The sequence below is a fragment of the Ostrinia furnacalis genome, unplaced genomic scaffold (genome assembly GCF_004193835.3).
Source record: "Ostrinia furnacalis isolate ACB-3 unplaced genomic scaffold, ASM419383v2 OfSCF2585, whole genome shotgun sequence".
Lineage (NCBI taxonomy): Eukaryota > Metazoa > Arthropoda > Insecta > Lepidoptera > Crambidae > Ostrinia > Ostrinia furnacalis.
The window spans coordinates 68108-91649 of NW_021132824.1; the positions used below are offsets into that span (position 1 = coordinate 68108).

The 23542-nt window shown below is 36.3% G+C and overlaps 2 protein-coding genes across 2 annotated transcripts in view; one reads left to right on the forward strand and one right to left on the reverse strand.

Moving 5' to 3' along the window:
- Positions 1 to 10066: 10066 nt before the first annotated feature.
- Positions 10067 to 23542, forward strand: part of LOC114355943 (neurotrimin) — a 63560-nt gene continuing 50084 nt past the window's right edge. Inside the window, exon 1 of the mRNA XM_028308995.1 lies at positions 10067 to 10292. Within this exon, the coding sequence (XP_028164796.1) occupies positions 10202 to 10292 (91 nt within the window). The 5' untranslated portion in view covers positions 10067 to 10201. The remainder of the gene's footprint in view (positions 10293 to 23542) is intronic.
- Positions 20245 to 23403, reverse strand: AdipoR (adiponectin receptor). Its single transcript, XM_028309000.1, has one exon. It carries the CDS (start codon positions 23057 to 23059, stop codon positions 21899 to 21901), a length of 1161 nt encoding a protein of 386 aa, XP_028164801.1. The 5' UTR covers positions 23060 to 23403; the 3' UTR covers positions 20245 to 21898.

Below are 23542 nucleotides of genomic sequence, written 5' to 3' on the forward strand. Positions count from 1 at the left end.
ATGCCCGGACACACTGTATACCTACCAATCGTCATACTTGGACCAAACATAAACTACTATTCTATTCTCAGAGCTGGTAATATTTAATAGATAATATCTTTATAAGGCAAGACAAAAAACTTTATTGCTTCCAAATTATTTTCGTCCTTCTAACTTACACGTGTAGCAAGGGTCAAGTACAGACTCTCGATGTAAATAAAAGTGAATTATATTTGATAGAGCGGAATTCGCCGGTAAATCTCGCGTACAAAAAGCGTGTATTCCAACTTTTTGTACTCATGTACACATCAGAAAATCTCTTCAGCCGTGTCTCATTAGCATCCCACCGCGAGGGGTCCTAACCGAATCATTTGAGAAGTGTTTTCGCGTGTTCATTCCCTGAGAACAAGATTTATTATACATTCGCTTAATGCTGAACGTCTGAACGTCTTTGAGGCGGTTTTTAACGCCGATGAAAAGCTTAACGGTGAGGAGATTAAAACGTGTTTGTTAATTAAATTTTACGTTTAAAAATTTGTAACTTTTTACGTTTAAGAACTTATTTTTTCTTCTTCTTTTAGATAAGTTCTAGCATAATAACGGTCGTCTAAGTATTAAACATACGAGGGTTGCTCTAAATTAGCCTTAAATATTCGTAGGCTAGTTAGCTTTATTTGTAGTATATCTAACTGGTCACAGTCAGGCAATTAGTAGTGAGTAAAAAGTTAACATTTGTATTGCAAATCAAAATTAAAAGTCACAAATGAAACAATACAGCAATAGTGAAAGCCAACAAATAAATCAAACTGTTATTAATATCACACAAAGGCAAACAAGCGAGGCATATCAGTGTGACAACTCGTATTTCGTTCTCATTCCGTTTTGTATCCGCTCATACAGCTGAGGGCACATTAAGCTTAACACTGTGGAATCTTGTGTGCTTATAATAGGGGTCATTTCGCCACAAAAATGTGCATGTGATGTCGTTTGTGCACACGACTGCGGTGTCGTTGGTTTGATACAACGCGATGAGCATCGGCGAATAACATTTAAGTAAGTATTTTGTTTAAAGTTTTATTATTCTCAGTAGTATTCATTCTTGTAAAGTACAAAAATTATAATCTTATAATTTCAAGAACTAGGTATTCAACTACGAGTTTCGGGAAATACTTACTTAGTTCACTTCAGAATAATTATTTTAAAAGCTGTAAAATTACGAAGCCTCTTTCGAGTGATTCTGCTTAAAATCTTTACAATAACTCGCAAAGAATTACTTTTATTTATTTGAGTAGAAATTGAAGAGTTTCAGTTCGAACTTTCAACTAAGTTGGAATGAAACAATATAGAATTTAAATTTAAAAAGCATCCTAGACACTATTTTATTAGTAAAAAATATTGATAGGTTTTGGAAATATCTACTAGAGAGACTGTTGAACGTGAGTAGATACTTTATACAAATTCCCGAAGTTATATGCCAAAAAGAACATTATAAAAAAGCTCCCAAATTGATGACTTTTTAATAAAATGAGGTTTTTTTTATTGACAAAAAGACAGCTCTGGGCCTACATCTCACCTGATGGAAAGTGACGATCAGGCGGAAGATGGAAGCGAGCTTCACCCGGAATCCTCAACCACATAGAATTTGACAATTGGTAACAACACCATTTGAGTCAGTTAGCCGTTGTATGGACTTGTTTACCTAAATCAATTGTTGCCAAATATGAGAAATACCTTCTTAAACTCTAACTCTAACCAATCCAAGAACAATCAAACACCTACATGGCTTCGATAAACTTCCGTAATGAAGTGTTGGCCCCAGATTTACGGCGGAGCGCGGCCATATTTATGGTAACAGCTCCAAAAAGTTATGAATTAGGACCCCGCACGTTCAAAACAGGTCTTTACCGTTCATGGGGAAAACATTATGGTTTAAGGCTTGCCGGGTGTTCAATGGTTTATGGTGGTTATTGATGTACTAACTCAAAATATTTCAGGATATTAACAATTAAAAATATAACTACATTTTATTATGCTCCACTTCGTTATAAAATAATTTACTGACTACATGAACACTTATGTTATACATCTTACCCACCTAAGTGATAGTGAATCAAATCTATGTAATTGGAATCAAATCTAAAACTGCTACCTACTGTCAGCCTAGGCGCAGACCACCGACTTTTCGTTGGCCGATAGTTAGGCGCGATTCTAACTTGTATGAAGAATCGGCCGATACCAAATCGGTGTAATGTGCGCACTTTCATACATGCCCATACTGATTAACAGCCCGACCCAAAATTCGGCCGACAAAAAGTCTGTGATCTGCGGTTAGGCTAAAACTGACCCGTCTGAACGCACGCGGGTGAAATGTTTGAGCATTTGCTTTAAACCCATTGTTATCCCAAGCTGTAACAATGCTTGATTGTTTTCGGTAAAATTACATTTTTTACAATACACCCTCAACATCAAGTACCTAAGTTTGCGGCCAAATACCTAGACTTAATCGTATAAAAGATGCAAATCAATCATCGGAATCGCTTTAAAATTACAATAATTCAGAGAAACTTTAAAGTATTGTAATGTAGATGTTATTGTTAAAGTTCTATGTTTCAAAACAAAGTCATTCACCTTCGCAAGTATTAGAAACATTTCAATATACATTCCTTTCGAAGAAAAATGTTAGAAAAGCTTTACTCTGAAACCGCTCTTATTATTTTATGGAAAAGTTGTACAAAGAAATAGCAGTTCGCGTCAAAACTCCGCCGAAGAAATATAAATATCACGTTGGGCGCATTTTATATCGTTTTACTTGGCCACGAATTTTCTGTACCGTCATAACAATTTTGCTAATTATCTGCTTCTATACACTTGCTTATCATTTTATGTAATGTGGCAATTATTGAGTCACATACAAATATTTAATGAGACGTCCATTTTTTACGGAGACAAGAAAATTAAATACACAAAAATATACCTACCTTCTAAAATAATTTACATTTTTTATAATGCTTAATTTAGGAACGGCATAATCCGATTAAAATTGTCAATTCTTAAATTACGACTATAATATTATTAAATATCTTACTCAATAACCCCCTAATTAACAAATAATTTGACTTTAAACCAGAGTTCAACAATAGGGTGTAACTTTTATTAATTAAGAGGTAAAAGTATTTTACCTACACTGTTTAACGATCCACTGCCAGGTACAAAACAACTTACAAAATTTTATTACAAATAATATACCTAACTTCAGATTAATTTACTGAAAAATGAAACGGTACCTAAAGCAATATAATCATCTTACCACATGCGGAATATCGGATACATTATTGGGTGTACAAAACAAATGAATAAAACTCTATATTGGTCTACTAAATCCAAACGCCGGGCGGGCCGCGTGAAGCCGAAAACAAAATACAATCGCGGATGGTTGCCATTCGGTGGAGCGCCCATAAATCCGGCCAATGATCGCGACGCTGATTGACTGGTCAGTACGAAGGGCTGATGCAAAGCAAACACAAATCAGCCCGTTTTATCTGGTTCCGTATATTTTCAGGTGGAAATTTGTCGATAAACAAACCACAATAGCTGGCTGAATCGCCGACCCGCATACTAATATATGAGTGCACGTTTCCATTGCACGAAAGTACGATTTATTAGTCGTATTAATTAATTTACAATATGAGTGTTTTCTACAAATGAATCTAAGTAAAGACCGCGCCATTTTTAGCGAACATACCGAAAAGAAGGATTCTTAATAGAAACCAATTATTGCGGTCAAATGTCTGCCTTGTTACGCATAAAAAAACAGTCTACAGCCAAGATTTTTGATTTAAGTAGAATAGAATACAAGATGATTTGATTTAATTGCTAGTGCGGTCTTTTAATAATATCCAATAATAAAGATAAAGATAAAGATAAAGATATTTATTTACATAAACATGTGTGAAAACATATTACAAAGCAACATGATTTGGTCTTACAGTTTTAACAGGTGATAGGTACAACATGTTTTACCAAGATATTGGCATGTAAATGATATGTCAAGTAAGAATGTCAAATAATACATTAAAATTCATAATAACAATAGGTACATCTGATAATTGATAATAAAAGTAAAATTAAAATTAAAATTAGTCAAATTTTGTCACTCAAGAAGTCTTGTACAGTATAATAGGCCTTGTCAATTAGAAAATGTTTAAGTTTCTTTTTAAACATAACATTATGTAATTGTTTCAAGTTTTCTGGGATTTTATTATATATTTTTGGTGCCATACAGATAATACTTTTATTTAATAATGTGGTTTTGGCCAAATGTAAGCAAAGACGGTCCCCACCGCGGCGATTACGTACAATTACATCAGACATTCGAGGAAATAGATGGGGATTGCTTTTAACAAATAAGGCTGTTTCAATGATGTACAGAGACGGAAGTGTCAGAATCTTATGCTTAACAAACATTGGTTTACAGCTATCAGTAAGTATCAATCATGGTATACCTACATAAATATTAATTCGTCCTAATAAATAAGTAGGTTATTAGTAATTATTTTTCTACTTTTTAATGTAGGTTTTTTGGAGTCGGTTTTATTTTTTTTTATAAAATTTTTTAAACATAACATTATGTAATTGTTTCAAGTTTTCTGGGATTTTATTATATATTTTTGGTGCCATACAGATAATACTTTTATTTAATAATGTGGTTTTGGCCAAATGTAAGCAAAGACGGTCCCCACCGCGGCGATTACGTACAATTACATCAGACATTCGAGGAAATAGATGGGGATTGCTTTTAACAAATAAGGCTGTTTCAATGATGTACAGAGACGGAAGTGTCAGAATCTTATGCTTAACAAACATTGGTTTATATTAATGATGATACCTGAAAGCGTCACAAGTGGCCGTCACCCTATTCATCAAAACTCCATACTGACATTTTAATCTCCAAATAAACATTTGTGAGATAACGACAAAGCAAAATTACATTTCAACGTAACACACGATAGATTTATCATTTCCGTGGTGGGGCTAAGAATGTGATTTGTGCCCGCGAGTTCTGCGACGCGCCTCCGGCCCATCTATCATGGCCGTCACGGAAAATAAATATTTTACGTAATAATAGAGCGGAATACAGCCTCGCTGAGTTTGCAGAGTTATGTACTTGTTTATCTTTTTAAAATATTATCATGTGTAATTATGAAAATAGCCTGATGTAGGTATATTGTGATTACTTTCACATGACAGTCCAGTTTTCCTGTCACACGATATTCCTGCATTACTGGATCCCGCAAAACTTGATTGCCATGGGAACGAGCCCCACTTGTACGAAACACACTAGCGCGAAAGACATTTGTGCAAAAAGCCATTTGCGCGCATGGAAACTTGAGTGAAAAGAGATGAGCGCGAATGGACGTTTGCGAGAAAAGATTAGTTAATAATAATTATGCGAGAATTGTTATCGTGCTAATCTCTTTCGCGCTAGTGTTTTTCGCGCTCATGTCTTTTCGCGCAAGTGTTCATGCGCGCAAATGGCTTTTTGCGCTAGTGTCTTTCTTGCTTGTCTTTCACGCTAGTGTGTTTCGCGCAAGTATCCCGATACGGTAAAAAACAAGATGTCTACGTGGGATCAAGCCCTTATGTTTATGAACAAAGTAGGTACAAAATAATGCCAATCACGTTGGACATTGGACACGCACCCCAGTATCTTGTGTCCTTCTACAGCTTTTCGAAAACCCCAAATCTCGTGACGAACTTCTGATTCAATTACTAGAATATACAGTAACGATTGGGTCCTTGACAAGACGGGTCTCTTTATACACTTCAAGATTCCGAAAAGGTCCGCTTTGAATGGGAAATATTTCATTTATTTTCTCCCAAAAGCGACCGCGAGTTGGAGTGGTTTTTGTTGTAATGAAAGTTTACAAATACAAATACAAAATCATTTATTGTGAATCATAGGTAAAATGGTGACATGTTACATTAGGTAGTATCACTATGTTCCGCTCAAAGAGCAAGTTTAGGTAGCAAGTGTTGGATTCTATTGCTTTTTCTTAGTATGTCAGATAAGAAACTTTTTCAGCTAATTGGGTAATCTATTAGATACAGAAAGTAAACATTGGAACAACTGAAAGAAAAGTCTGAATGATAGTGGTCAAGAAAGCTTCTTATTTCAAGTTTATGTTGTCGTTACAGGTCATGGTTGTGAAATCTACCCAGAAGGCAGACGAAAATAGTTCTGTGAACTATCGCTTGCACATGGTTAAATGCTTTTAAAAAGATAGACTAAAGTATAGACAATTTAATCTGATTATTTTTGCTAGAATTAGAGAGTTAATAGTCTTTTGTGATAGATATTGGAATAATCCACTATTAGCGTAGTAGTAGAGCGATTCAGGTGAAACGATTAAATTTTGTGTCCATAATCATATAATGAGTACGAGTACATACAATCTGGAATACAGAATAACCGAGAAAGATAAGGTACAAAGTTATGTAAAGGTTGAACAACAAAAAATCTACCGATAACATACCTGTAAAATTGGTCGATAAAGTACCACAAAGCCTTCATAGCCAATAAAGGCCCTCCACCGGGACCGGCTCGTCCACAATCGATGCCAAATTATACGATTTTGTCTGTCGATTGTAATCGGATGAGGAGTGACAGGCAGGCAGTGACGTGGAGCGCCCTTTATATGATAATGTTGGCTCCACATCCCGTTGTACTTGTGAACGTACATGATGTTAGCATCATAATAAAATTGTATCCATATTTCCGAACTCTAGAAAAGATGGTAATGTTAGACCCGAGTTTCAAACCCGAGTTTTGATCGGAATATTAGGCACAAGTTTATATCAGATGCCCTATATTAGGTACGATCAGGTTAAAATGAAGCACACGAAGTTTAACAATGAAAATTATGATGAACTAGCGGCCGCCCGCGACTTCGTACGCGTGGATCCCGTTTTATCCCCTTTAATTTTTTCCTGAATTTTCTTTACTATAAACCTCACGGAGCCCGAGACCTTTCCAACGAATGCAAAACCGTGGAAATCGGTTCTTGCGTTCTGGAGTTATAGCGTCAGGGAGGAAAACCCGACTTATTTTTATATAGTAGATTGATGAGAGGTTATGGTTTTTATGACGTTCATTCGATTTTTTCGTCGTCGTACATTATTTGTATATCAATCAATTTGACATTGCCATGGTCATTCTATTTAATTTTGCGATGTGATCAATAATCATCATTAATTCGATAAATCATTCAAACATTGATATAAAACGATAAGTCATCACATTATGCCCAAAACATACGTATTTTAAAGACAAACTGACAAACCGCTTGATTGATGTTATGTATACAGGCAAATGCGAACGCAAACTGATGGAAATAGAATCCTAACAAAACATAAAGTTAAGGAAAGGCCAAGCTACAAGCTAAATAGCTGAAAATATGCATAACCTACATAGTAAACAGCCTTCCCGCGGGTGTCGTAAGAGGCGACTTAGGGACTACACATCAAACAGAGAATGGGCAGCAGCGCTCTCTGAAAAACATCAATCTTTTAAACTGCGATCTCCAACCCGCCTGCCTAGCGTGGAGATTATGGCAAAACCCTCCACTATAGTGGAGGAGGCTCATAGTCCAGCAGTGGACTGTAAAGGGCTGTTGATGATGATGATGAAACAGCCTTAATGATTTTAATAAATTAACACCCACAATTAGGCTCGGAAACGTGGCCTCTCACTATAGGCCTTATACAGAAGCTCAAAGTTGCACAGCGTGCTATGGAGAGGGCTATGCTTGGTGTTTCTTTGCGAGATCGAATCAGAAATGAGGAGATCCGTAAACGAACCAAAGTCGCTGACATAGCCCGACGGATTAGCAAGCTGAAGTGGCAATGGGCAGGGCACATAGTACGCAGAACTGACGGCCGATGGGGCAGAAAGGTTCTGGAATGGAGGCCGCGTACCGGAAAACGCAGCGTGGGACGTCCACCTACAAGGTGGACCGACGACATCGTAAAGGTAGCAGGGAAGCGCTGGACGCAGGCCGCTACCAATCGATCAACATGGAAAGCATTGGGGGAGGCCTATGTTCAGCAGTGGACGTCCTGTAGCTGAAATGATGATGATGATGATGATGATGAACACCCACAAAATCTCTATCTAAAACACCGCATTGCCACTAGCTCCAATTGAAAGAGCATTTCAGTAGCACTAATATAAATAAAAAAACAATCAATTAATTTAGTAGATATTTTACAGATCTACCTATAGGTACAACACAAAGCTCTACGTAATTCTGCTTAACACTAGAGTACACGCGTGGCCTACTATAGTAGACCAGGGTAACATTTTACGCTATAACTTTTTAAAATCTTGCGCCAGAGAGCTGGCATTCCAGGAAAGCCTCGTTTACTAAATTTGTCAATAAGCCAGTAAAGCTTGGGTCGCCAGCGTCTGCGCATTTTTCTAAAATTGGCCGTCAAAACTGCGGTTCTACTCAAAAGCCCGAAATCACTCGACAAAAAAATTATGGAAGACTTGCAAAAAGTGGATTTACCCCATGTACCAGGTAGTAGAAAGTCTTGAATGCTATGAAAGATAAAAAACAAATCATATTTTTTCAGTAAATAATTTTTTTGCTAACATGGATCACAGAGTGCAATTTTGGTCCAAAAATTTACAAATTTTAAATCCGTTTATAATTTTTGATCCCAAATAGTTTTATAAAGAAACTTTGATTATAAAAGAACTATAATAAACACCTTTATTATTTACACAGTAATTTTATTCATAAATTGCTTACAAACTGATTTACAGTGATTTTAAATTGGCTTACCAGAGTAGGCCGCGCGTGTATTTGTGTAAAAAAAGGGGCGCGTGTACTGTAGTGTTAAATACCTACAAAACCATTTAATTTTGTGTTAGATTCCATGAAACATTCAATTAATTAGCTGATATGTGTTAAACATACACCAAACGTAATAAATACTTAAATCTCAACACTAGAGTGCCGTTGAAAACATATTCATAAGTTTCTGATGAAAAGGTTGATATTTTATAGGTATGAATATCAGCAGCATAATATGCTCCCAATAATAACCAATACTTTCAGGAAACTTCAGCCACAGTATAAGGCAATTTATTAAGGCCAGCTAAAGTTAATTACACGCATAGATTTATCCTTCCGAAAGACAAATCCTGGGTAATATCGGCCTGATTGATGATGTTTGAGGAGCGGCGCTAGTGTGCACAGCGCGGCGATGGAAATCGCCGGGCGTTATGCGACTAGCGGCCGCCCGCATATATCTGCTGTTTCATTATTATTTTATGCCCCCTAAATACAACCTCTTATGTACTGTTTTTAAAAATTCATTCAGTTCTGTAGAATGTCATTTATTTATTTTTTTATTTCATGGCAAACTTTCATTTTTAATCTATAATTTAATCCTTAGGGTGCTAAACAATCTGTGCGATCTTTTGTTGGATTTATTTGACTCATGATGTAATCTACATAATATTGCTCTCAAAGGCAATGTATCGTCTAATATGCCTCTAGAACTAGATACACATAAGAAGCCAAAATCCTTTGTACATCTTCTATGTTGATTACCTACTTCAATATGTACCGTTACGTCGTTTCATGTAGACACAGCAATATCTAGGTCTGAGCACACTAGCTTTACTACGAAATCTGGAAATTGCTTCCCCGCAATATCCACAAAGGTTGTAAAGGAAGGCATTCCGAACTCAAATTGAAGTGTGTTTTTTTTCACCTGGAACTAAACTCACTCTATACATTTTAAACTCTCAAGTTTGCCAACAAAACCAGTACATTACGAAACAATGCTTACTCTTTAAGAACGAGGCGAAGCCACGACAAATTGCTCAAGTCAAAAGCCAGCCGCACTAAAACTGTCAAAAGAAAACAGTATAATTCAAACAGAAACGCGGTATGAAAAGGAAATACGGTGCATACAAGTTTGAAGAAGTGAAGTACGCATGCGCGGTTTCGTACCCAGCCTCTGAGTCCTTAGCCCGAGCAGTAGCGAGCCGCACGCCGGGGGCACCCTAGTCGTCGGCCGTCCGAAACTCGCGTTCTGTTTTCGAAACTTCGAACAAGCGAAATGCCGCATTCGAAATATTTTTTTCTTTCTCCAAACTAGTTGCCAGTGTTTTTAAAGTTCGTCCAATGTTAGTTTAAGGTGGAAGGCGATGGGCGTCAAAAACTTAGTGATGCAGTGGTCGAAAATACAGATTGTTGTGTTGGGAATTTCAGTGTTGTTCCGATGTACAGATTCAGTTGGTAAGTTTTTTTAAATAACTTTTTTACAATAATATTTGTTTAAGTACTTATATTTAAATTTTTAGGAAAAAAGAAAAACGTTTAAACACGAGTTCGTGTTTTAGTAACATGAAAAGCAATATACAAAAAGTAAGGTTTAATTTGAAGTTGCTGTTCGGTCAGTTTTAGCTATGATTAAGGTAAAAAGGGTCCTCATTAAGGATAGGGAGATGAAATTGAAGCTAGTCCCTACTAAATTTATTAGTACGGATTATAAAATTTAAATTTTTGAGGCATTTACCTAAACACAATAATTTTATGTAAATAATATGCATGACAGAATTATAATCCAGGGATATGTAGGTAGGTAAGTATTAAGTAATCGTAATACGTAATCTAGGTATCATTTGACTGCCTAGCTCGCATCAATGCAAACATTGAAAATCCTACACCATACTTAATTGAGGTTGCAAAATTGTAAATCCTACGACAAAAATAGAGACGTGAGTATCTTTGCGCTGCTTCTTCTCAGCACTAATCTATATTATTGACCCAAAGAGGTGATAATTATCAAGGTTTCTGGTAATAGAAGCCTGATTCAAAGTCCTGCCACTTTATCATAAATTAGTATTTGATGATTATCTCAATTACTTTCGTGTTTTATAAGCATTTTGACAAAATATATGGGCTAAAAGTTTTTTTTTTAGTTTTATCTCAGCGTGAGAAGACTATAAAGAATTCCGAATAGAGACGAATAATAAAATAATTTTCTATAGAACTGGAAACTCGATTTTTATGAGGACTGTTGTACCTACACGCTGAACTATTTCAATAAGACACTCTTTCTCTCTCATGCCCGCATCGCATCTTGGTTGACTCTTTTTCTCTCATGCTGGTATCTCATCTATGAATACCTTTAACAAAATCATGCTACTTACGAAACTGATTTCTACGACTGATCCTTACTTATTTTGGTGATCAAAGATTTATCTAACCGAATATCAGTCGGTATTTAACATCAAAGTAATCGAAAGATTACTGATTCTCGCGTTCTATTCATGCGGGCTGTAGGTAATAGCAATTCGGACAGCAAGCCAAAGTAGTCTGCAAACGTTATGGAAGCGAATGAATTTTATAAACATCACTAGCTGTGCCCGTGACTTCGTATGCTCTTAGGAGTACGATGTCGTAATAAGTACAAGTTCTTAGCAGAAAATGATGTCGATTTTTGACAGCCGAGATCCAAGTTAGAGGTAAGATAGCCAGTTCCTCCGTGGTTGAGGATTCCGGGTGCAAGCGAACTTTCCACCTTCGGCCTGATCGTCACTTACCATCAGGTGAGATACAGGTCAAGAGCTTCCTCGTTGTGGATAAAAAAAAGTAAATTGGATACTACAACATTATCGACATTTACATGTTGTCTGGTAACTGAAGATCGATAATCTGTAAAGGTCGTTATTTATGAAATACAATCCGATACGTCTTATTCTAATCGACATAGCGATGTGATTAAGTTTACCGATGTTCAAGAAATATCTAGATTTTGTGGTGAACGTCTTTATCGATTTTCACACATTTCAGTGCTAAGAGTTTGACATGTCCCCATGTTACTTGTTCCTTATACATGCCAGAAATTAATTCCATTCATCTATGATAATGTTCACCATATTTAAGTATTGCTAAACTTATTAGCTACTTTCATTGTTTTCGTCAAATACTGAAATGCTTTTTAGCTTTGAAACGTGGCATTAATGAAATGAGCTTACAGCTTAAATTAAACTTGGAAAAGTCGAAACTTTTACGCTTTTCGAAGCCGAGTGGTTGAAGCAGTTGCGACAAGTAGAAGGTAGTAGGTTCAAGTTCTAGTAGTAGGTTTAAGTTCTTTTATAATGCGAACAGCTAGGAACTGGAATTCCCTGCCTGCTGCTGTTTTTCCTGAACACTATAATCCGGGCCTTTTCAAGGCGAGAGTGAATAGGCACTTACAGGGCAGATATGTACCATCCTAGACTGCATCTCACTTAACACCAGGTGCGATTGCGGTCAAATACCTGCCTTGTCTTGCATAAAAGAAAGTCCCGTCTGTGCAAGTCATATTTAAGTGAAAATTTCTTATTTGCGGAGTATTTAGTAAAAAAATCAACATTATACCTTAGCTTTAGTTTGTAAGCGTCCTCAGAGCCGTGCTCTCTGTGCCTGCAAAATGCTGAGATGTTTTATTCATCAATGCTTTGCTTCGAGTTTGTTGATTGAACCAACGGGATTTATAATTTTATTTGGCTTCTGTATCAGCACAATAATGTTTACCGCTGACTTAACGATGTTCTCGTTTACAAATAACAAAATGAAAATCCAAACAATTTTCTGCCAGTGTGCGTTTGATTACTACAATGTCCAAAACTAAATATACCTTAACTTTATGAAAATTACAAATTCAGGGAGGTCAAAATTATGTTATTGCTTTTGATATTCTGACAAAAAGAAAAACTGTCTTACTGTAAGGGCTAAGGGCATAAATGAAAGTGATATAATCACTACATAGCATAAAACAAAGTCGCTTTCCTGTCTGTCTGTCCTTACATACATGTTAGATTTTTAAAACTACGCAACAGATTTTGATGCGGTTTTTTTAATACATAGAGTGATTTTCAAGAAAGGTTTATAAGTACAATACATTGTACCTGTGCGAAGCAGGAGCGGGACGCTAGTTAAACTAAAATAAATGACATGTCAAAATAATCCGAAACCAGTACAACAGGAACAATTAAAATCAGCCGAGGCCTTTTAATTTACATTTTAATTAATGACTGCGATAAATAGCTATCAACATCCCTTTAATTTGTGCTCTTAAACAGAACATTCTGTACAACAAAAAGGCTAATTGCATTGTTTTTCCGGAAATTTGAACTTTTTTGTATTACGCGATTATTTTTATATTTTTCAATAGTCGTGTTTTGACGAGCTGAGTTTTAAAAGCAAATGGAATAGCATCCATATTTTTTGGTCTAACACAGGTCCAAAGTGTTCATAGAATTCGAGATTCATCAGTATCTATGCCTAGCCATTGATAGTGCAGTCACGGGTGCAGTGAGAGACGATGGCTGTACGTTTGTTCGACAGGTGCTTTTTGAGTAAGTAAAATTATAATTTGAAAAATGTCACTGGAATTTATTCTTGTTTTCTTGGACTCAAGACTCAACATCGTGATTTGCAACCGCACAACAGTTATAGTTATAAAACAATATTCACTTATAACTTGGTTAATCCGAGAGTCGATATGTACTCGTATGTATGAATAGGTAGGTAGGTAGCGTCACGTTCGCAATGGATTAATTTAAAACACAATATTTTATTACTTATTATAACTGATTGGGCTATTGTTAAAACAGCATGATTGTTTAAATAATATTATTATTGCTCACTTTTATGAATTCCGGCGAACATGCCCACTTGTGTAAACCGTACAATAATGAAACTAATTTGTATATTTTCAATTCATTACGTTTCACTGAAACCAAAATCCACAAAATTGAATCGGTAATCCGAAAAATAATACCGGCGATTAACGGTGTGCTCACATCGACGCTATCGGTCGGCGCCAATAAATTACCTGGCAACATTCGAAATGTAATTAATCGGGCAATATTTCAAAGATGCAGCTCCATTTTAAAAGCAGTTGACAGCTACTGCGATTTTAAATCCATTCCAATATTGTACAAAAATTAACGAACGATTTCTGATGGTTAATTGGACGTAATCTTTTGATTAAAATGTCGACGGCAGAAAGCGGAAATGTCGTATCTCAAAAATTGGCTAAAATGACTTTTAATTGTATTGTATTAAGAAAAAAAAGCCGCGTCGAATGGTGTATGTATCGTCTTTCTATGATGAAAAAAAATATAGATACGTCATAGAATTTTTTCCAGTTTTTTTACAATTTACTTGACCAATTGCTGTAACTGGTCAAAAAAACGCAACTTTCGAAAATAAAATAGATACGACCACACTACTAGTATGTTAAACAGTTACAGCACTCTTTTTCTGAGTCGAACATTAATTTTTAAGGAGATACAGCATTTCAGCCGCCCTAAAATCTTACGATGTCGAACATACAGCAAATGAGCCGAACTGACGTGAGTACTTATAAAATAGTTACTACATTTCAAACGTATCATCTAATAGCGAAAATCTTACTAACATCATTAGAATAGAGTCTTGTTTTGTGTACAGCAAGTAATACGTCACTCTAGCAAAACAAACCCCCTCCACCCGCTGTGTCATACGCCATTCTGATCACGCGGCAGTTGTGCGTTAGCGCCGATAGTGAGAACGCAGAATTGTAAATTCTTAAAATAAATATTATTTTACATTTTTATTTGTTATTTCGTTTCAGCCGAAAGACGTCCATTGCTGGACAAAGGCCTCCCCCAAGGATTTCCACAAAGACCGGTCCTGCGCCGCTCGCGTCCAGGCCACGCATTTTGTCTTGTCCATGTTCATTTTAAGACCCACTTATTGAGAGGCTCTACTGAGGCCATCGAGCATTGTGTTTAGGTCCTCCACGGTCTCAGCCATGACTACGATATCGTCCGCGAAACGAAGGTGGGTGATATACTCGCCGTTGATATTTATGCCGAATCCGCTCCAGTCCAGAAGCTTGAAAACATCTTCCAGGGCGGTGGTGAACAGTTTCGGAGATATGACATCTCCCTGTCTCACTCCTCGCTGCAACTGGATAAGTTTCGATTTCTGATCCTGGACAGTGCTCAGAAATCGAAACTTATCCAGTCAATGTTGGTCCGCCCAACATTGTAGCGTTTTCGTACAAGCCCTTCAGCACTTCGATGTATCTATAGTCAATTTGGCACCGTTGGAGAGACTGTAGCACTGCCCAGGTCAGTCGAAGGCTTTTTCATAGTCCACAAACGCCTAAGAGGCTGATTATAATCTGCCGTAACGTATGTATGTGGTATATGGTACTAAAGCCTTTTCGGAAACCGGCTTGTTCGGGAGGCTGGAAGTCGTCGAGCCTGCGTGCGAGACGATTCGTGATGACTCTCGAAAACAGCTTGTAGACATGGCTTAGAAGTGAGATAGGTCTATAAATTTTTCAACAAGGTTTTGTCGCCTTTTTTGAAGAAAAGTTTCACCACACTTCTGTGCCATGCCGTAGGCGTTTTTCCCTCAAGTATGACGGAATCGAACAGCCTCTGAAGAGCCTTTAGTACCGGCGTTCCACCTGCTTTCAGAAGCTCAGCCGTGATTACATCATCACCCGGTGCCTTGTTGTTTTTCAGCAGTTTGAGAGCCATTCTAATCTCGTACAGACTGACATTATATCTTCGGTGTAGTGTCGGGTGAATCTAGCTTTTGGGTCTTCATCTAGATTTNAAAGCAGGATAATTCCAACCATGTTTATGTACTTCTGTGTGACCCTAAGGTCACAGTGGTAATTGGGAAAATCTGAGTTACATTACTTTCCTTAAAAATATTAGGCTGGGTTGCACCATCTTGCGATTGTGGTCAAATACCTGCCTTGTTATGCATAAAAAAAAATCTTATTTTAACTTCGACAAGCGTCAAAAATCTGTCAAACTCCATACGTGATGGTGATAGCAACATCCATAGCATAGGTGATTCAACTCAAGCGATGAAGTTTTGGCAAAAGATTGCCTATGGCCAGATAAATGTATTTACAAAAATAATCCAAGGACTCATTTGATTGATCTTAGGTATATCGACTATCAAAATATTATCCGAATTGCGAACTTACACTCAAAGATAATAAAGGAAATCTAAAATTATTTTCCGCACCTAAAAGTATGTTAGTAGTAGGTACCTATAGCCAATCAATAACATTTGATATTATCTAATCAGAAAGAAGGCGTTTGCGTTTGTCACTTCGTATGAACAAGAGTTGTTTCTGTTTTTTCTGTTACATTAAAAGACAGAAACAACTTCGTGTTCATAAACGAACTCGGAGGCATTTCTGTCTTTTAATGTAACAGAAACGAACCTGTCATGATGACTCCGAGTTCGTTTATGAACACAAGATTGTTTCTATATTTTCTGTTAATTTTTACGCAGTTGGGTTTCTCGTTTTTTCAATAATATTTTTATCAAACAAGGTTGATAAGATGTCTTCATGATACTCGGTTCGTTCGTATACAGCTGTTTCGTAACGATAAAAACGACGTTAATCTGAAGTAAGAGAACTTTATCAGAATATTTCATCACAGTAGGATTCAGAGTAACCTACATTCAAAGTAGGTAGTTAAGGTATTGGAAATGTTACTTTACGGCTTTTGTGATAAATTCTCAGATTATTTATGGACGAGAGACGAGAATTCGTATAGTATCGTTCGTTTTACAAAGTTTGTTAACGTTACTCAATGCCTTAAAATTTAATGAATGAACAAAGCAAATTAAAGTTACCCAGGTAGGATACAGTTTGCAACTTTGTAAGTACTATAATTGTATAGTCGAAAATTTCATTTTAAACAACGATCTTTTAAAATAGGTAATAGCTAACTGATAATTTTGACCTTCATTATTCTTTACGGAACCCTTACTTTGCATCTTTGAACCCCGTTTGACCACAGAACGACAAACAGAACTTTTCTGAAGAATGATAATTCCCACTCTGTTAGGTCACCTCAAGGGAGGTTGTCAACCCTAGCCCTGGCTAACCTTATTATCAACATCACGTGCAAGTAGAGCTCAATCAGTCCAATACGAATCCTATCTTATCTGGGCCGTAAGCGGAGTCTTTCACAAATAAATACCACGACCGCGAACGAATATTATCGTATTATTCATCAAAATTAACGGCTTACGACGACTGAAGTTTAGAATTTCAAACTCACTAGCCCGGAAAATTGGATGAAAATATTGGACAGCGATTGTCTTTTCTTCAACGTTTAAAATTTCATGCTTTGGTAGACAAGTTTTATGTTGACCTCGTAAAGAAGTTAAAGTAAGTAGTACCTACCTAACCTAGACCCAGATAAAATCTAACAAGTTCTGGGTTTAAGTTGGTACCTACTATATCAGAAATGTCCATTTTATAGGTGAAGAAGATGCTCACCACAAAATTTTACAGGAAATGTGTCAACGGGCGAGTCAAAAATAAACACAGCTCGTTTATTGAAGGAAGTCCCGACCAGGCGAACTTAAAGTAGCTGAAAGTGGCAGCGACGACTAAAGAGTTGGAACTCTTATGCTACGATTTCGAAATTGCAGTTTGGTGGTCTTAAAGCTAAGCAATTTCTTCCACCTAACTCACTGACAGCCTAGTAACAGTGGTTCGACTTACACGTAGCGAAATTCAAAAGTTCTAATTCCCCTTCGAAGTAAATTCATAATCACTACTACTACTACCTATAATAATTTAAATGCAATCGCATAGATGGAATATTGTAGAAGTGTGGTAGAAGCAAACCAATATTTATTGCAATACCTACTTACCTATTTGCAATTCGAAACACGCGCAAGGATGCGTAATTTATTTGGGACACCCGTTCTTCGTCGAATTTCGGCTGATTGGCACAAATGCAGTTATTATAACGAAATAAAAGCTAAAAAGAGAGTTGGTAGGTAGGTAGGTACGTTGCATAATGCACCCTATTGACCTTACTAAATGCAAATTAAGTTTACATAGGTTGCTAACAATCCAATTTGATAGCAATGGTGGCAAAGTCAAGGTGGGAACGACGCCAGTGGTGACGACTGGGAATAACTGGGGCTAAATGATTAATAGTGTAGTTTAAATAATCTCCTCTACTACATTTATGTATTAATAATGATATTTAATAGCTTAATCTTACTTAGATTTTATTATTACTTACCTACTATTAGCATTAGGCTTTGCTTTGATGAGATTTAGGAACTTTACTTAATTAAAGCTCAGGTCAGGTCAGATCTCAGATTAATGATGCATTTAACCCAAGACTTATGAATGTTTTGTAACTTGCGTAGGCTGTTCATTATTCATTTATTAACTCTAAAATGCTAATTCTTACACGTTAGTAGACATGCCATAATATTCTTAAGTCGTTACGTCAAGAACAAACTCACTCTCACCTTTAACTTTGGGAAGGTTAGGTAGGTACGGTTGCGATCGATAGCGACCTATACAGGGTGGAAAAGATAAGTGATCTCACTCGATTATTTCTAAACTATACAAGATATCGAAAAACTGGTTACCTACTGATCCTGAAAGTGCTTCAAGAGCTCTTGCAAACGGTATTAGTAATAGGTTACAGATCCAGTTAGGATCTATCCGAAAATTCAATGTTTTCAGCCTCCATACTAAATGTATGCCAGCCACGCAATATTAGAAGTGTTAATTTTTTATTTAATTATAAACACTTAAAATTAACTCGTAAATTGCATTCTTAATTAAAATTATTCATGGAAAACATTGGTTTTAGGTTTTACTCTTAGATTAATAAAACCTAGATAGATAGTCAGTGCACGAAAGGTGAGGCAGTTTTTAGGGAGCCGGCACGGCTTACCCGTAAACGTCACATGAACTGTCAAAGTGAAAAATTGGTGAACACGTCCGACGAATTTTAATAAATTAAAACGGTTTGTGCTGTGAAAGGGTGTCTAAAATACATCAGAAAAACAAAAGAAAGTGACCAGTGTTACATTTCATAAGTAAGTACTACGATTCTACGCGCATTTTGCTTGAATTTGGCTTTCAAAAATTAAATACGGGAATGATACCAGTAACAAGAAAATTTATTTCCCAATTGTTCGCCGTACAAATACATTTCCTTTTTTATGAAATCGAGACTTTTAAGTCGATTTATCTTATTGTTATTAGGTAGGTACTTTGAATTCAATAAATAAGTAAGTACATGATGCGTTTTGTTTTTGTTAATTATAAAATTATTAAAAACGTATTAAAAATTTCCCTACTTTCGGGAAAATCGCCTTCACTGTCTACACTCCCCAACAAAATTGACACTAATGACATAAGATTTTTGCCTCACTCTTGACGAAGCGTTTGTATGAAGACTATCCATCTAGGTTTTATTAATCTAAGGTTTTACTTGCTATAACTTTATCAAGACATGAGTGCCATGACTGTGGTAGTACTAAATGTATGGAAGCTGGAAACATTGAATTTTCGGATGGATCCAGTTTATTTTGTAACTTATTATTGATACCATTGGATAGAGCTCGTAAAGCACTTTCAGGATCAGTAACCAGTTTTTGGATATCTTGTATAGTTTTTGATATAATGTGGTTTTACTAAAAGTATGGAAGCTGGAAACATTGAATTTTCGGATAGATCCAGTTTATTTTGTAACCTATTATTGGTACCGTTGGATAGAGCTCGTGTAGGACTTTCAGAATCAGTAACCAGGTATTGAATATCTTGTATAGTTTAGAAATAATCGAGTGAGATCACTTATCGTTTCCACCCTGTATATAGTCATGCATGATGACAAATCTTTACAGTTATTGGTATAACCGGTTAGTTAGGCCTTATGTAGGTAAATATATTTAGAATGTCTTTTGTCTACCTATCTACTACGAGTAGGTATCTAATACAAACAACGTGTATTATTCTGTAGATGGGTACGTAACTATCCTGTTATGTTACTATCCTCAATGTTTTTCGTCTTTGTTTCTTCACCATATTTTGAACCTTATTGAGAAAACAAGGTTCAAAACTAATGAAAAATATTTTTCTCTATACCAGTTAAAGGGTAAATGTTTATTTGTATTTACTCTGGTTAGGGCATTTGGTATTTTTACATAAAACAATTTATTATATTTTTATCATAATTTATTGCATAATCATAAATCCCACCAAAAAACAATCAACAAATTTTACAATGAACAGTGAAAGCAGGTCATTTCAATGCAATTATGACTTACTTATTAATTTAAAGATAATTAATAGATCATAGTTAATGTTATACCTCAAATAAGTTTTTTTTACTATATTATGGTGTTATAATATTATATAAGAATCTTTTTGTGCCCACCATAATAATATATCAAATTCGTATAAATATAAAATATATTGTCCATTTCTGTGCTTTTAAACTTTCATACTTCAAAGTTCTAATAATAATGTAACACCATAATCAGTTGAGTATCCAAAATAAAAACGAGAAAAAAACCTAACTAAAGATGATTGAAAAAATGTGAAAAATATTGTCTTTCTTCATCAGTCCAATCAGAAAAACTTCTTTTTTGATATGCTACTTATTAATATTCATTTCAGAGTATTTTCCCAATCATCAACTAGGTTTTTATGGAAAGCAGGATTTCTTTTTAAAAAGTTACTTAATATAATTGTATTATTACTCTTTACATTTTAATTTTTTAATGTAATATGATAAGACATTGTCTTTACAATATTTTTATGAGATTTTAAATAACTTAGTTCCATTTTTTTATTACTATAGAAACTCAGGAAAACCTTCTCAACATATTTTAAACATGAGACAAGAGAGCTCAATTCAATAAACATCACAAAATCTTTTTTTTTTTCGTTTTTGTTTCTCATAAAATCTTTACACATATGAACACTTACAACAATTTAGAATATACTTTTAATTATTTATTTATACACCTAATGACCACATTATTCCTTGGATCATATAATTAATGCCCAATTTATTTAATGACTGTTCAATGCAAATAACTGATTTAACCTCATGACTATGTAAGTATGAAAAATAGATGGAATGTCAATTTAATATTGCATTTATGGACTTTAATGAGATAAAAGACTAAACTACAAAACCCGTTATTATAAATACTCACTAAGAACAAGAATATGTATTGACACATGAAAACAGCTAAAAAAAGATACACCAAATATAATATTCATATCAATGACATTATGAGATTCGATGCATTTTCACAACATCAATTGATTGTAACATTTATGATTCTATCACATAAACAACATGTAATCAGAGTGGTACCGTCTATGCAAGGACAATAAGACACTTTTCTACCAACACAAGAAAGGATGGTTATGTTGTGCAGAAGAAACCACCTTGGAAGAACTATAGAACCTCATCCCTGATGGTTGGGTTGACATTTGGAAGAACATAGTATCATGTGGTTGTTGAATGGGTCTTACGCTTATTTACTTAACACTGGTCTTAAAATTTAGTGCAAGGAACAGACAAAAATATAAATTAAGTACAATACTCTACCTATCACATAATAAAATATTTGAACAATAGAAAAATAAGATATTTAAGAGACCCTTTTATTACAAAATATATCAGGCGGTTGAAGACCAAATTTATGTTAACTATTTAAATAAGAAGTGCAGAATTTTGTAAGATAATGTTATTTTAAGACTAAAAGAAACACTATCATTATCATTAAATAAATAACGAATTTGGGGTCTTAAAAGTATTCTCCCCCCTACTACACAATGTGACCTCACCAGTAGTTACTTTAACAGAGCCCTCAGCCTCACAAAATTTTAACATTCCTGAACGAAATCTCCCCATTGATTAAAAAACTTACAAAATGCATTAAAATTACTTGTTTTAAAAATATACAGTGAAGCTATTGAATGTTTGTTTGTATACTACTTAAATTTATCTATGGTCTACTATCACATTTGGTATAGTGCGGGGCTAGAATGCAATCGACGATGGAGGCATGGAACATTCCCCAACCGTTACACGGTATGATGCAAGTTCACTAATGCCATGGTAATGTACAAACGCTGCCACAATGACCAGCACGTGGAATATTTGGTGTGACTGGAACCAGATGTCACATTTGCCAGGGAACCACCTTTCAGGCACACGCAAAGCATAAAACATAGCACCCAAAATGTACAATAGGCCCATAAGAACTAACCAACCAAGTGAAGCCTTGCTGACTTGACTGAACCATCCCTCGGTGATTCCGTAATGTATTGCAGGAACAATTCCAGACAAACCAAAACCCATAAATACTCCCGCTCGGAGAGGTCGCAGTCGGGGTTCAGAAAACCTGTCCCAAAGGGACACAATTATAGACAAAATTCCTAAAACAACCACTACAGATAAATATATGATTTTAGGTCTGTAATGGCAGTAGAAACTGTAGTACAACCATGGCACAAATGAACCCATGATGAGCAGGGCAATGCCACAGTAATCTAATTTTGAAAATAATTTTCCAACCATCTCCGAATGGCAGTACAGGGTATGGTAAGCAAAAGAAAATCCGAGGCAAACGATGGCGCCAATAAAGAACACTCCAAAGATCATTTTCTCCTGCATTTGAATCTCAATGGCTGGGCGAGACAAGAAGTAAATAGCGACGCCGATGAACGCAACGCAGCCAAGCAGATGGGTCCAAATGTTTCCAGTTTCTGTGTGGATACGGAAGATAGAGGCGAAGCATGCGCTGAAAGACGGGAGAGGAGGTCGGTGACCTTTGTGTAGGTAGTCGTTGTCCTGCAGCCAGCGCGGCAGGTGACGGAAGTGGCAGACGTTCCAGGACGCCTCCCACACCTTGCGGACGAACTCCTCGGCTTGCTCAGCAGCGTTGTGTGCGAGCGCACCGAGATCGATTTCGTCCGAGAGCACGCCAGCCTTCAACACCTCCGCCATCTCCGCGTCGAGTAGATGCTGATCTTCGGGCGTGGACGGCAACGGACATCCTTCCTCTTCCTCCGCCAGCACTTCGTCGAGCTCGTCCATCTGGGAAGCCAGACTCTCCGCTTCGGGATCCCATCCTTGGCGTCGGCGGAGCCCGTCCGAAGACACGCTCCGCGATCCCGTGTCGGAGTCCATTTCCCACATCTTGGGACCGTCAAAACTCACGCGACACGAACCCAGACACCATTTACGATCAACACGGTCCTTAGCGGTACACGAACAGTTACTCCGAGAATCCAGTTACGTCACGGAAACAACGACATACGCAATTAATTTTTATTTAACGCTCTAACTTTGCGATTGGCGTTACGTGAAAAATAAACATGAACACTGTATGAACGAACCACGAGAATTTAAACAAGTCCTTTGTAATGTGGAAAATTCACGATGCAATGAACAATCAATTACGAACAGCTGCAAAGAACTGTCATGCGTCCACCATTCAACACATTTCGATTGTCTCTGTCTCTGTCTTCGCGTTCGTTTCGCTCCGCTCGGTTTTCAATTCGTGTCACGTCACTACTTAGCATCTAGTGATGTGGTAAGGTAATATTGTTGTCGTACATCTCGATTATGATTTCAATTTTAAAATGGTTTGCATAAACCAACATACGTATAAAAACCGAT